Source organism: Chiloscyllium punctatum, chromosome 2 (assembly GCF_047496795.1).
Source record: "Chiloscyllium punctatum isolate Juve2018m chromosome 2, sChiPun1.3, whole genome shotgun sequence".
Lineage (NCBI taxonomy): Eukaryota > Metazoa > Chordata > Chondrichthyes > Orectolobiformes > Hemiscylliidae > Chiloscyllium > Chiloscyllium punctatum.
In genome coordinates this window covers 87814193-87829840 of record NC_092740.1, presented here as the reverse complement: position 1 = coordinate 87829840, position 15648 = coordinate 87814193, and the positions used below count along the sequence as shown (strand labels likewise).

General features: G+C 41.1%; 1 protein-coding gene across 1 annotated transcript in view; it reads left to right on the top strand.

Annotated features, from left to right (window-relative positions):
- Positions 1-15648, top strand: part of LOC140486306 (guanine nucleotide-binding protein subunit alpha-14) — a 159192-nt gene that overhangs the window by 46560 nt on the left and 96984 nt on the right. The window contains exon 2 of the mRNA XM_072585276.1: positions 14071-14255. Within this exon, the coding sequence (XP_072441377.1) occupies positions 14071-14255 (185 nt within the window). The remainder of the gene's footprint in view (positions 1-14070; positions 14256-15648) is intronic.

Sequence of the window (15648 nt, the reverse complement as noted above, 5' to 3'; positions counted from 1 at the left end):
CATTTGTAGTCAGCTGCCTGCCTAAATGTTTTGCACTTACCTGAGCAATTCCCTCTTTATATTTTGTCAGATCACTGCTAAACTGAGCTTTCTCTATGTTCATTGATACGCTGTATAGAAAATCTACTTGTGTTATGTTGAAATTCTGCATTCATTAGGAAAAATGTTGAATGTAAGTTGTCACGTTCTCTGTAGATGTTTGACCCCACTGTCAGTTGATTCAGTGCAGCCATTCTATTTCCCGATATAATACATGCAAAGCAACCAAATAAAATGCATGTTCTGTTAACGATTGAAAATGCACATTGATATCATCTCTGTTAGAAAATGTAGCCATCAGGTTGGCATTATCCATAATTTGATAAGCTGCAACTTTACAATATCTAACTGGTTCAAGTTAAATCATCAGAGCATGTTTAAAGTAGCTTGTTTAGGAACAGTTTCTGATGGCTGTTTCAGTTCATTCAAAGGCTCAGTGATTCAGTACGGTTATATCGTTTGCAGTAAAGGTTAACTGGAATAAAATGTATTTTAATGGTGCTCTGCTTATTTGCATCTCTTTTTACTGATAACCAAATATTTTGTTTCTTCTCCCTCTGCTCTGGTCATTATTGTAGCTGTTTGTGGCAATTAACTCACCTTTTTCCTTCCTGTTGCCTTTCTGCCATTTGCAAGGCATATGTCAGGATTGCGATGGAATACTTTGCTTCTCTGAACAACCACAGCTCTTAAAATATTCATGACATGACACCATTCAATGTAAATCAGCCAACTTGATTGTACACTCCCTTCACTATTGACCCGGTGGCACCCATATGTACCATCTGTAAAATGCACTGCATCAACTCACCCATGCTCCTTGCACAGTGCCTTTATAAACCTTTGACCTCTGCCACAAGGGCAATAGATAAATGAGAATGCCATCACCTGAAAATTGTCTAAGCCACAACACCGTCCTGACTTGGACAAATGTTCCATATGTCGCTTGATCAATATCCTGGAATTCACTTTCTAACAGCTCTGAGTATATTGACACTCAAGAACAGCGGTCTGTCAGGAAGTCAACTCCCCACTACCTTGTCCAGCTAATAAAATCTGGCCAATGATGTCCACATCCAATGAATGAAAGGATTTTAAAAAAATCACTGGCATTGTTATCCGGGATCGGAGTAAAACATCAGTAAATCTATAATGCCTACTGCCTGAAACCATTGTCCAGTAGTGTAAACACCCATCTAGTTCATGGATGCCATTTAGGGCAGCAGGTTACTTTAAAGAATTGCTTCGTCTTTCCTCCTTGTTCTGGCCTGCATGTGATTCCAGACCTGTGGCAATGAACGTTGTCCTTCAGTGCCTTGTGACATCGTGTAACAAGCCACTCCATATATCAAGCTGTTACAAAATGTAAGAAAAGGAATGAAAACAGATGGACAACACAGCATTGACCTAGGTATTGATAATGATGACAGGAAGGAAAAGTCTTGCCAGCTCAGTGAAATGCTTGTCACTTTGGGGTTACTTTCCCCAAATGGTTGACTAATGGCACAGCATTGTCTGTCTGTATGATTCTGAGACAATGATTGTCCCAGACTCCACCACCATCATCACTGGGGTATGCCTTATTCCACCAGCAGAATGTAGCCACCGAAGGTAGTGGAACAATAATGTATAGTCAGGAGTGAATACCCTCAACATTGGCTCCAGACTTCAGGCTGTCTCATGGCATCCAGTCAATCATGAGCAAAGACGACCACTGCTTAGCACCACATACTACTAGCTATCCCTCTCCACCGTCCTGCTGATGAACCAGTACTCCCCCATGTTTAACACCACTTTGGAAGTAGTTAGTGTGGCAAAGCCATAGAATGCCCCCAGGGTGGATGCTTTAAAAGTCCATCTTTGAGAGTGGTTTATTGCACCACAGCTGACCTGACTGAATCCTAAATATTAGAACTCTTGCTAATTTCTCTTTTTTTTTAAACATCTGTTTTCTTTGATCGGTTTTGGTTTGGAACTTTGAACTAAGAACTAAAGATGACCTTTGGACTGTGGGTAACAGATTTTTTTGAAGCGACAAGGTGTTGTTTGTTTGAGACTAGGCCTGAAAGGTAATCACAAGTTTGTTCTTGATCAAAGTGTTGCATAGATTCTTTGACACTAGGTTAGGGAGTAATTTTACTAGATAGCAAATATTTGGCTATTAGCCAGGTGAGTGTCTGGTAATTGGTGCCAGCAAGTCTGGGTGATAGCATGATGGTGAAGCAAAGGGAGGGGATGGAGAGTTTGAACTCCTTTGGATTATTCCTGAGAAAAAGAATTTGGCTGTTGACACAATAGCATCAGATTTGAAAGTTCCCAGCCTGACCCTTCCATTATCAGCCATTATAATTTCAGAGAATCGAAATTAAGTTGTAAGTATTGCTCAGACTTCCTCCAAGTGAACTGAAAAGGTGGCCCTTTATCATGTTTACAGAAAATCAACCAAGAAATAATATGTAGTTGGTTCTGCTATAACAAGTTAGTTCCATTCTCATCCAATACAGTGTTATAAGAAAATCACGTGATAGCAGCACCATTTAAACTAATGTGGCTAGAATCATGTTAAAACAAATACTGCTTTAAAAGGTCATGTTTTAGAAAGAGTCCCCAAATCATCAATCGTGTTATAGTGAATTCAAATTTATGAAGTTTGAATTTATAGCAGAACAACCTCTATGCCTGTGGAACAACACATTGTGAAAACAGTTTAAGTTATCTGACCAATTTAGTAATTTTCTTTTAATTATCTCTTAACTGTAATTGTCTGTTGTCTTTAAGTGAAAACAAAGGTTGTTGGGTTTACATCATAGAGATCAATTAGATTGCTTTTAATTTTGCTCTGCCAAAGTTACTGTACCATTAATAAATTAACGCATTTGTTTATGTTACAAACCCAGTGTTTAGAATTGGTTAATTGCAAAGTCTGAGATTGGTTACTCAAAAACTCAGCTTTGGAATTATTGGGGTCAATTTTGTGAAGATTTTAATTTTACTGTATTGCAAACAGGAAGCCTGATTTGGTTCAGCTGCCTCTGTTGTAAAACAAAACACGGTTGCTCATTTGGGTTTATGGCAGGTGTTGTGGAAACCATTTTTAAGAGGGGAAAATCATACTTGACTTCATCTTGCCAGTCTGTGTTACAGATATATCTGCGCATGTCAGTTTTGGTAGGAATGACTTTGTGGAGACCGAGACCCATGTCTACATTAAGGGTATTCTCCCTTGTGCTATATGGTACCACCATGATGCAAAATGGATTAGATTTAAAACAAATTAATCAGCTCCCACTTAGGTACTCTTGAGGTCACTACCTTTTAGATTAATATTCAACTGCAACGTATAATACCATGGCCAGGTATATCCCCCACTACCACCTGCATCAAATAGGGAGACAGGTAGGTGGGGCTTAACCATCAGCAATTAAGATGCTGCTAGGACATACTAGCAGCAGCAATATCATATGAAGTTTCCATCTCACTTTTATCATAACTCTTCAACACAGGGCTACTTTCCGATTTGAGAGGTACTGGAAAAGCACAGCAGGTCAGGCAGCATCCGAGGAGCAGGAAAATCGACGTTTCGGGCAAAAGCCCTTCATCAGGAATGAAGGCAGGGAGCCTCTGGGGTGGAGAGATAAATGGGAGGGGACTGGGGCTGGGGAGATGATCGCCAAGAGTACAGTAGGTGGATGGAAGTGGGGATGAAGGTGATAGGTCAGAGAGGAGAGTGGAGCGGATAGGTGGGAAGGAAGATTGGCAGGTAAGACAGGCAAGTGTTCCGAGGCGGAAGATGAACAGTTCAATCGCAGGGCATCAAGATGGACTTCACCAGTTTCCTCATTTCTTTCCTCCCTCACCCCACCACCACCTTACCCCAGTTCCAACCTGCCAGCTCCGCACCATCCTCCTGACCTGTCCAACCTGCTGATCTACCTTGCCACCTGTCCGCTCCACTCTCCTCTTCGACCTATCACCTTCATCCCCACCTCTATCCACTTATTGTACTCTTGGCTACCTTCTCCTCAAATCTCTTCTCCCCACCCCCAATTTATTTCTTCACCCCAGAGGCTCCCTGCCTTCATGCCTAATGAATGGCTATTGCCCGAAACATCAATTTTCCTGCTCCTCGGATTCTGCCTGACCTGCTGTGCTTTTTCAGCACCATTCTAATCTATACTCTGCTTTCCAGCATCTGTTGTCCTCACTTTTGCCTACTTCTTGATTTGCCCTATTCCAGTTTGTAATGGCTTAGGTAATAATTAAATGATTATCACCTTTTTGAGATTTACTTCTTAATGTGGTACCTAGCTCCTCATACTCGCTGTTTCGAAACTACCCGATGTTGGTTCCTGTATGGACCATAAAGACCAAAGCTACCCCTTCCCCAGCTGAGAAAAAAATGTCCTGAGCCTCAGCACTGAGCAGGCAGCACAATCTTCTGGACTGTTATCTTTTGCTGCAGCGAACAGTGTCAGCTGCCTCAATGTACTGTTGAGTGTACATGACGACATTAGTTTATGCTTCCCCACTTGAATGACATTTTGTACCACAGTGCCATGGTTAGTTAGCTCAACCAGCCTGCAGTCCTGCCTCTAATCTGAACAAACTGAAAGGACCGCCAAACTCTTAGTTGCAAAGGCCAAGATTCTGAGTCCCCTGACCTGTGTTCCACCTCGAACTAAATCAGGTGATTTAATCATAAGGGGTTGAGTCCGCCTTTGGAATGAAGGATCCAGACATTCTCCCACTCTATGGTGAGTTGTAATGTCTGTAGTTCAGCTTCCAGCCTGTAAGCTCTGATTCAAAGTTGTTCCGGTTTCCGCACACTGCAGCACGATATATCACCCGCCCTGCCATCTGTATTGTATATCATTTATATGATTAAGTAATTACTGAATTCCTGTCTCATCTCACTGTTACTTAGGATGCTACCTTAACGCTTAGAATCCATTAAACTTTACCACTTAAGAATAAGATAAATAAAGAAATCACTTGTTCTTCTGCTAGGGTCATGAAATTAATAGTAAGCTAAGTAATTACAGATTGTTTGAAAAAAATTGAATCTTCTTTTATTTCAACACTTTACAAACAGTCCTGAACAGCAGTTACTCATGACTTTTTGCTCTGGCACTTTAAGTTTAGTCCAAACTTACATATTTATCCTGGTCCTTCTGCGCATGTTACATTGGTCCATTTATCGCAGTAATAATCAATTTATGGCTTTCCCCTGAAGTCCCAGTTCACCGTTTCTTTCACGTGCCTGTCTCGAGGTCCTTGGTTCACTTGTCCCTCTGGCCAAATAGTTTGTTTGGGAGTTGTTCAGACTTAGCAGGCCTGTCAAAATTTATTTAAATTGGAATGGGCAAACTTTAATCTTTTTCTAATGGGGTGAGTGCATGTCTATCAAAAGTACAGCAACTTCACACCATTCCATTTATTGCAATGCTGAGTTTGAGAAATTGCACATGAAGTAGCTTGAGTAGGGCAAGTCTGATGGCGTTTAATTGCACACCTTTGAGTAGTTGCTCATGTCATAAGTATTTGCTTATCAGTTTGCACACGAGTAATTCTTCACTCAGGTTTACCTTTTCCATCCATTTGTTAATTGCAAAATCCAAGCTATCTTGTCCAATGTTTGGGAATGATTTAAAGCATATTGCTCTGTTGCTCAGCCTCTGATAATTTTTCTTGGGTATTTTGAGAATCTGAAGGTCTGTTCTTCATTCTTGTCATTGCTAAATTTACTTGTAACAGTTTTTTCTTGAAAATTTGAGAAACCTCAACTCCCCAGCCCAGTAATCCAAATATGTTAAACATTACATTTGCCAAAATACCTCTTAACCTGCCATGTGGTGGTGGAAAAGATAAGTTTCAGTGATAACTGATATCAGATTTCCCATTATATTGTAAATCGAGATCATGAATTTGGTGTTACTACAATGATTTGTTACTGACATGCCATTGTTACATCTTTGGTTATGACCTTGTTCCCAAGACTAATATGATTGCTATAAAATGAGCTAAGTCATTTAAGCCAAGTGAAATAGGACAAAATTATCTCTTTTAAAAGTCCGATATTTGTTACTCATCCCCAATTGCCCTTGAGCTGAATGACCTCCTTGGCCATTTCAGATGGCAGTTGAGTCAACCACATTACTGTTCTACTGGAGTCAGATGAGGTAAGCAGGGCAGATTTCCACCCCTCAAGGACCTTGGTGAACCAAATGTGTATTTATCACCAATGAGAGAGAGAACCTTAAGCTTTAACCTTTTATCATTATTACTGTCTGTGGTTCTAATTCCTGCATCTTTCTGTCACATTTCAATTATTGTTTACCTCTTCAATACCCTGCATCCCTATTTTTTTTTAACACTTGCTTCAATTAAAACCCTTACACTGCTCCACATATTTTACAATCAAAACCATCTATCTGTTTCAGAAGGATCACCAATTCTACAATGAGTTTGCCTGATTGATACGATTGTGTTGTGTAAAAGCCATATTGAGATGACTAAGGTTTTTGCCTTTGAGAATTGTGTAAGCGCATATGTATGAATGAGGAGAAAGTGTAATCAGTTGATCACCATGAACCTGCTTGCCCGTTTTAAATTAAGGCTGATCTCACTGTTGATATTGACTCCATTTTCCTGTCTACCCCCTTGTGCCTTTTGATTATTTACTCAAACGTCTCATTCAATGATTGTGCCTCACTGCTCTCTGGGGAAGATGAATTCCACAGAAAAACCGCCCTCACGTATAAAGTCTCATCCTCTTGGGCATTAAATAGGAGATGCCTTATTTTAAAATGGTGTCCCTAATTCTAATCTCTCCCACAAGCAGCACATCCTCTCAGTCCCCATCCTCTCAATCTTGCATTTAAATAATTCTCGTTCTTTCAAACCCAAATGGATACTAGTCCAACGTTTCTTAAGGCAACCACTTCATCCAGTATGCTTTTTTTTGTAAGATCTGAGAGTCATTTTAACAGAATGTGGCAATTATAAACTGGTAAAGGTTTACATCAGTAGTGGTATTGTGATCTGAATGTGTTCTGATTCAGTTTCGTGAGTGCTGAGTAGACTTGCTAGGTTTTGAATTTGAGAATTGTGTTGGTTGCTGCTGATGGAGGTAATCTCAGCAAGTATACCTAACTGAAATAAATGCATGATGGTGCAAGTGAAGTGTTCTGTCAAAATGTACATTGTTTTCAGTGTAATGAGAGCAAATGGCTTAGTCTCAAAAATAAAGCATTGATTTCCAAACAATGGTGTGTTTTGTTTGCCAGTAGAATACATGCAAATATAAATTCAGATCTTAGACCAAGGTATTAATTTATTATAATGCCACCTCTTAATAATGTGACTCAAAACTTGATTAATTTTTTAAAAAGCCATGACACTAATTTTTTTTTCACTTTCTAAGGTGTTTATGTAACCATAAGGGTAGTCAGGCAGGTGATTTGCTTTCCAGGCTTCTGCTAATATTTATCTAAAGCTTGTTGCTGGAAGGTGCATGAACAGTGCAGGTAACTCATCAGAAATTGTGTCACCCAGTGCTTGGGCTTGGTTTGTTGTTTTTCCTGCAATTGAGATGGAATAGATGAGTCCTAAATGGATGCAAGTCGATATGCTTCATTACCTTAATCTTGCTTAAAATAATATGTTGTGAAGTTTCTGGTTTGAATTTTAGAAGATGCTTAACATATATATGGTCTGATATTCAGTGACAATCATGTAAAAACCATTAAAACAACAGCTTGCATTTTGCTACACTTTAAACGTCAAAACATTCCCCATGTCCTTCATAGATGAATAATTAGACAAAAATGGGAAGGAAGATTGATGCTTATTTTGTACAGAACAAAACTTTAGATGTTTCAAGAACTTTGCGTTTGAAATTAATTTTACAAGTATTGTCACTGTCATAGGAGGACTTGAAAGGCTGAAACATTTATCTCTCAGGATAAGGTGAAGGCAGAGAACAAGAAAGAACAGTTGCAAGATTGAGTCGCTGGTGTGGTTGTTTCTTTCATTTAGCAGATGAGTGTCACTGGTTGGACTAGCATTTATTACCTATTCCTAATTGTCGTTGAGATGGTGAGCTGCCTTTTTGAATCACTGCAATCTGTTTGGCAGTACATCTACGATGCTATATTTAAACAATTAAACCAGGGCAACTGGACTCAACATGAACTCTTCTTTTTTTTTTCTGTCCACACACGCTGCCAGACCTGCTGAGTTTCTCCAGTTTGTTTGTTACACATCTACGATGTTATTAGGGAGGGAGTTCTAGGACTTTGCTCTAACAGCAGGGAAGGAGCAATACTATCATTCCAAGTCAGAATGGTGAGTGACTTGGGGAACTTGCAGGTGGTGGTATTCCTAAGCATCTGCTGCCCTTGTCCTTCTAGGTAGAAGCGGTTGTGGGTTCGGAAGGTGCTGTCTTAACAGCTATTGGTGAGTTACTGCAGTGCATTGTTGGATGGTACATGCTGCTTCTACTGAGTGTCAGTGTTGGAAGGAATCGATGTTCATAGAGGGGGAAGAGATTATAGAGAAAGGGAAGTGCAAGGTTATGGAAAGACTTAAATGCCAGGATGAAAATAAGACAATAAGCGACCAGGGTAAAGTAACAAGTAGAGTTGTATTGAATAGATTTTAATGCAGGATAGGATACGTGTGGCAGAATTTTGAATGAGCTGCAGTTTATGTCAGTTGAAGTTAGCAAGCATGGATGAATTAAATGAGTAAAGACAAGTGTAACATGTGAAAGGACTTGTATGTTCAGGTCTGCGTAGAATAGCATGTTAAGATTGTTGATGTTTTGTTTAACCTGAAATAGTTGCAGAGGAATAGTTTTGAATCTGTTCAGTGTAGTGAGGCCAGACAGTGGTTTCTGTTTTGCTGAAGGAAATGTTGGTTCATCTTGGACTGGATGTTATGATAGCCCCTGTGCCATTTCAGCAGAAAGTCCGAGAAGTATCAGCCCATCGTAAACTTCTGAAATAGTATGAGGACCAAATAGTTCATTTACTGATTTCTGATAAATATCTGACCTATTGAATCAATCTGAAGCCCATCTAACATTATTACATTTTTATCTATAGTCTATCCAATGACCATTTCAATGCCCTTAAAGTTGATGAGTCTACTACTGTTGCAGGCAGTGTTCCATGCCTCTACTACTGAGTAAAGAAACTACCTCTGACATCTGTCCTATAGCTATCACCCCTCAATTTAAAGCAATGTCCCCTCATGCTAGCCATCACCATCCGAAGAACAAGGATCTCACTGTCCATCCTATCTAACCCTCTGATTATCTTCTGTCTCAATTAAGTCACCTCTCAACCTCCTTCTTCTCAAACAAAAACAGCCTCAAGTCCCTCAGCCTTTCCTCATAAGACCTCCACACCAGGCAACATCCTAGTAAATCTCCTCTGAACCCTTTCCAAAGCTTGCATATCCTTCTAATAATGCAGTGACCAGAACTGTACACAATACTCCAAGTGCAGTTGCACCAGAGTTTTGTGCAGCTGCAGCATGACTTCATGGCTCCGAAACGCAATCCCTCTAGCAATGCAAGCTAACACACTGTGTGTGTTCTTAACCCTATCAATCTGTGTGGCAACTTTCAGGGATCTATGTATGTGGACACTGAGATCTCTCTTCATCTACACTAACAAGAATCTCACCATTATCCCAGTACTCTTTGTCCCTGTTACTCCTTTCAAAGTGAACCACCTCACACTTTTCCACATTAAACTCAATTTGCTACCCCTCAGCCCAGCTCTGCAGCTTATCTATGTCCTCCTGTAACCTGCAACATCCTTCAGCACTATCCACAATTCCACCGACCTTAGTGACATCGCAGATTTAATAACCCTTCCTTCTATGCCCTCATCCAGTTCATTTACATAAATGATGACCGGCAATGGCCCCAAAACCGATCCTTGTGGTGCACCACTAGTAACTGAATTCCAGGATGAACATTTCTGATCCAAACCGCTAAATCTCTGTCGCTCGCGCTTGCTCCCTGTCTTCTCTGGGCAGAGGTGGGAACTGCCAAAATGGGTGGGGTTGGTAGTGACAGTGGACAGGGGGGCTGGATCTTGCGTGCAGTGTGCTTTTGCCTAGTCTCCTGAATGGGGCCCCCAGAGGAAATCAATTAACCAAATGATTCATTATCCAAATAAAATAGTGCCCGCCCATCTCGTTCAGATAATTGAGGTTCCTTTGTATACCTATAGAAAGCTTTAGGGTTTTCCTTCATCCTATCTGCCAACAACTTCTCTTGTCCCCCCTCCTGGCTGCTCTTAGCTCTGTTTTGGTCTTCTCTGGCTAACTTCTAACACTCAAGTGCCCATACTGAGCCTTCACATCTCATCCTAACATAAACTGCTGCCTTCCTCGTGACAAGAGATTCAATCATTTTTAGGAACCAACAGTTCCCTTGCTCAAGTACCTTCCTGCCTGCCTAACAGGTAGTTACTTATCAAGGACACAGCAAGTAGCTGTTCCTTGAATAGGCTCCACGTTTCAGTTTTCCTCATCCCTTGCAGTTTCCTCCCTCGTCTTATGCATCCTAAATCTTGTTTAATTATATTATAATTGCCTTTTCCCCCAGCTATAACTCTTGCCTTGCGGTATATACCTATCCCTTTCTATCACTAAAGTAAACATAACTGAATTTTAGTCTCTATTACAAATGCTCACCTACCTCCAAGTCTAACACCCAGCCGGGTTAATTACCCATTACCCAATCCAATGCAGCCTTGTCCGTTGTTGGCCTGTTGTATATACTGTCAGGAAATCCTCCTGCACGCAAGACAAAAATTGACCCAGTTAAGTACTCAAACTATAGTACTTTAGTCAATATTTGGAAAGTTAAAGTCCCCCATAGCTACCCTGTTACTTCTGCTCCTACCCAGAATTATCTTTGCTATCCTTACCTCTACATCTCTGGAGCTATTTGGAGACCTATAGAAAACTCCCAACAGGGTGACACCTCCTTTCCTGTTTCTAACCTTAGCCCATACTACCTCAGATGACAAGTCCTCAAATGTCTTTTCTGCCACTGTAATATTGTCCTTGACTAACAAATTCTCCACCACCACCACCACCATCTCTGTTCTTGCTGAAACACTTAAATCCTGGAACCTGCAACAGCCATTCCTGTCCCTGTTCTATCCATGTCTCCGAAATGGCCACAACATCAAAGTCCCGGGTATCAATCCATGCTGCAAGTTTACCCACCTTATTCCAGATGCTCCTGGCATTGAAGTAAACACACTTCAAACCATTTCCATGCTTGCTGGTGCCCTCTTGTGACCTTGAAACCTTATTTCTGACTTCACTACTCTCAACCTCCTGGACACTGAAACTACAATTTTGGTTCCCATCCCCCGATGAATTAATTTAAATGCTCCCAAAGAGCATGAGCAAATTCCCCACCCCAGGATATTCGTACCTGTCTGGTTCAGGCGTAGATAATCATGTTTGTAGAGATCCCACCTACCCCAGAATGAGCTCCAATTATTAACGTATCTGGACCCCACCCCCCGCCCCGATCCCTGTAGCTGTGAATTCAACTCCTCTCTCTCCTTATTCTTCACCTCGCTGGTACGGGCAACAAACCAGAGACGACAACTCTTTGTTCTAGCTCTAAGCTCCCACCCTAACTGCCTGATGTTCTGCCTCAAATGACCATCCCTTTTCTTACCAATGTTGTTGGTGCCTATATGGACCATGACTTGGGGCTGGTCCCCCTCCTCTTCAAGGATCCCGAACACATGATCCGAGACATCATGAACCCTGGCTCCTGGGAGGCCACGCACCAACTGAGTCACTCTCGTTCCCACAGAATCTCCTATCTGTCCCCCTAGCTATGGAGTCCCAATAACTGGTGCTCTGCTCATCTCCTCCCTTCCCTTCTGAGCAACAGTGACAGACTCTATGCCAGAGACCTGTACCCATGGCTTACCCCTGGTAAATCATCCATTCCAACAGAATCCAAAATGGTATACTCGTTATTGAGAGGAATGGCCACAGGTGATTCCCGCACTGCTTGTGGGTTCCCTTTTTGTACCCTGACTGTAACTCCGCTGCCTTTCCCTTGTATGTGAGATGTGACTACCTCCCTGTAACTCTCCTGTATAACCCCCTCTGTCTCCTGAATGATCTGAAGTTCCTCCAGCTCCAGTTTTCGAGGAGCTGGACTTTGGGTACACTTCCTGCAGATACAGTCAGCAGGGACATGAGTGGTGACCCTTACCCTCCCACATTGTGCAGGAGGAGTATTCAACTGCCTTAACCTCCATTCCCGCTATTCTAAATTCCCACAGACACTATTGAAAAATAAAGAATAAAAAAGACTGGTTACCTTACCAAGCCGGTGCACAGACCTGATTTTGGTTAGAGGAGGAGGAGGAGGATGGGTGGAAGACACTATCTAAGTAGTATTTTGGTTAACACAACCACCGAAATATTTTGCTTCACTTACTCAGCAATCAATGTCTGCTCCTGCCTATTCGTGAAGTAAGTTTTTTAAATTAGTGACTCTCCTTCCTGGCAGCTCCCTGGTCAACGCTCCCACTTTTCCTGCTGCTGAAACAAAAATGGAGGGTCCCAATACTCAAGGTGTGTTTTTAAATCCATGTCAGTTGTGGGTCCCACACTCAGTTCAGTGTGAGTAATACAGCCATTCAATGAACCACACAGTAAAATTGAAGAAAACCTGCATGAACTAAGACACAGAAGCTCATTGATATCATCGTAAAATCTCTCCTGGTGCATGCACAATATGTCTGCATCAGTGCAGCGCAGTACAGACCACATTTAAAATGGTTGTGTGCATGTTGTATGGCATTTTCTATTCCCATATCAATACTGCTACTGAGCTCCGTTCCAAGAATATCAGTTTATCTTGTGCTCATGTCTTACACATGCTCCTATAAATGAGTTAAGTGGATGACTTGTGTGACAATCATGAGGGCATTCATAAAGGGAACCCAGGTTTCAATATTGCATTAATCTAATTAGGTGCTAAAATAGAGGAAGATGTAATGATGAATTTGAAAGCACATTAAGATAAAGATGGAACAATCCTTAAAATTAACACTGAGAAAGTGAGGACTGCAGATTCTGGAGATCAGAGTCAAAAAGTGTGGCGCTGGAAAAACCGTGCAGGTCAGGCAGCGTTCGATCAGGAATGTGAGGGTGGAGGATGAAGAGCTTATGCTCGAAATATCGACACTCCTACTCCTTGGATGTTGCCTGATTAGCTGTACTTTTCCAGCACCAGACTTTTTGACTGAAAATTAACACACTGACTTACTGTCGGCAAGTTCATGCTCTTGGAGCATAGTATTTGTTTTAGTGCCATTGTTTCTTGCTTGCATGTCTGTCGCTCTTGTCCACTGTTCAATTAGACTGCATATCACGTTTTGAATAATAACTTGCCATTCAGCTCACGTACAATGTATCTTCTTTGTACTCTTTCTTGTTAATTATGTCATACACCTTCTAAATTGATGTGATAAGTGTGGTTTCCTGGTGGCAAGCTGCAGTTAGATTATCAATAAACACCATCAAGAGCATGTTGACTGATTTCCCCACTGTAATGCATTTGCACTTGCAACCTTTTTCAGTGGAACAGCATATCGGACAGGAATCTCAATTTGTGGTTGATGCTTATAGTCTCTGAGGTTAACAATATCAGCCTAATAACTTTGTTCAAGACGATTATTGCTGTTCTGTACTAAATGCCTATGGTTGTTTCTGAAAGATTGTTCATTAAACAGCATGAATGTTACAAGTTCTGAAGAATTGGTTAACAGCATGGAAGGCATTCTACTGGAGAACAAAAATATTTCTTAATCTACATTTTGTTTTGGCAAGTGGTGAGGAAGAGCTATGTAACAACCTCCTAAGTGAGAGTGCAGTTGTTGGAGAGAAATATGTTTTGTGCAATGGATTTGGTAACACCCAAAGGGGTAGGTTTAATATTATACTATATTCTTTGTTTGATTTTAGGGACTGGTGAAAGTGGCAAAAGCACATTCATCAAGCAAATGAGAATCATCCATGGCGATGGCTATTCCGATGAAGACAGAAAGAACTTCACAAAGCTCGTATTTCAGAACATTTTCACTGCAATGCAAGCAATGATAAGAGCTATGGACACACTCCGTGTACAATACAAGAATGAACAAAACATGGTATGTTTTTGTGATGTGTGCAAAGTGTATCTTTGAAATAAAAGACGGTTTGTAAAGGTTTGTAGCTCAGGTTGAGGTTTAGGGTGTAGGTTTGCTCGCTGAGCTGTAGGTTTGATATCCAGACGTTTCATTACCAGGCTAGGTAACATCATCAGTGGCGACCTCCAAGTGAAGCGAAACTGTTGTCTCCTGCTTTCTATTTATATCTTTCTCCTGGATGGGGTTCCTGGGGTTTGTGGTGATGTCATTTCCTGTTCATTTTTTGAGGAGTTGATAGATGGCATCTAGATCTATGTGCTTGTTTATGGTATTGTGGTTGGAGTGCCAGGCCTCTAGGAATTCTCTGGCATGTCTTTGCTTAGCCTGTCCCAGGATAGATGTGTTGTCCCAGTCGAAATAGTGGTTTTTTTCATCCGTATGGCTATAACCACAAAAAGACATGACCCCCTCTCCCTCACAGCCCTACACACGGATGAAAACAACACCATTTCAAATTGGGACAATACGTCTATCCTGGGACAGGCTAAGCAAAGACATGCCAGAGAATTCCTAGAGGCCTGGTACTCCAACCACAATACCATAAACAAGCACATAGATCTAGATGCCATCTATCAACCCCTCAGAAAACGAACAGGAAATGACATCACCACAAACCCCAGGAACCCCATCCAGGAGAAAGATATAAATAGAAAGCAGGAGACAACAGCTTCGCTTCACTTGGAGGTCGCCACTGATGATGTTACCTAGCCAGGTAATGAAACGTCTGGATATCAAACCTACAGCTCAGCGAGCAAACCTACACCCTAAAGTTTGTAGGATTGTTTTTTCATGTGAGTCAGATGATCAGTTACAGTAAAATTACTATATTCGCATTGTCTTACTTCACGAATGCACTCATTCAACAATACTTGCTGTGCATCAAAAACCTGCCTGGCATAAAAGTGCACATGGCGCATGTACTGTACATATGCAGCTTGGCATGTTTGCCACGTGCTTAGAAATTAATGATTGCAGCTGTCTCGAGGAACCCATCCCCTTTGCCAGGACTTTATTGCAAAAATTTTGATATGTTTGAATTGTGAGGTCAAGCCACTAAATTTTTAAAATCAGTAATCCACGATTTAAATGTAAAGTATAATTCTCAAACTGTCTCATTTGCTTGTAAGTATTTTGCTGACACACCTTTGGCACCACTACAGTATCATCCCTAAATTCATCCAACAGTGCTGTGCTGCTGTTGAAAAACAGGAGTCCAATTAAAAGTATGGCCTAAAAACAGAATATCAATTATTTTCAAGCTAAATTATTGACAGGCTAAATGTAAATCAAAATCAAGAAAACTATTTATCTGATCAAAAAGTGATACATGTCCGCACTGCTCAGTCTAAACAAA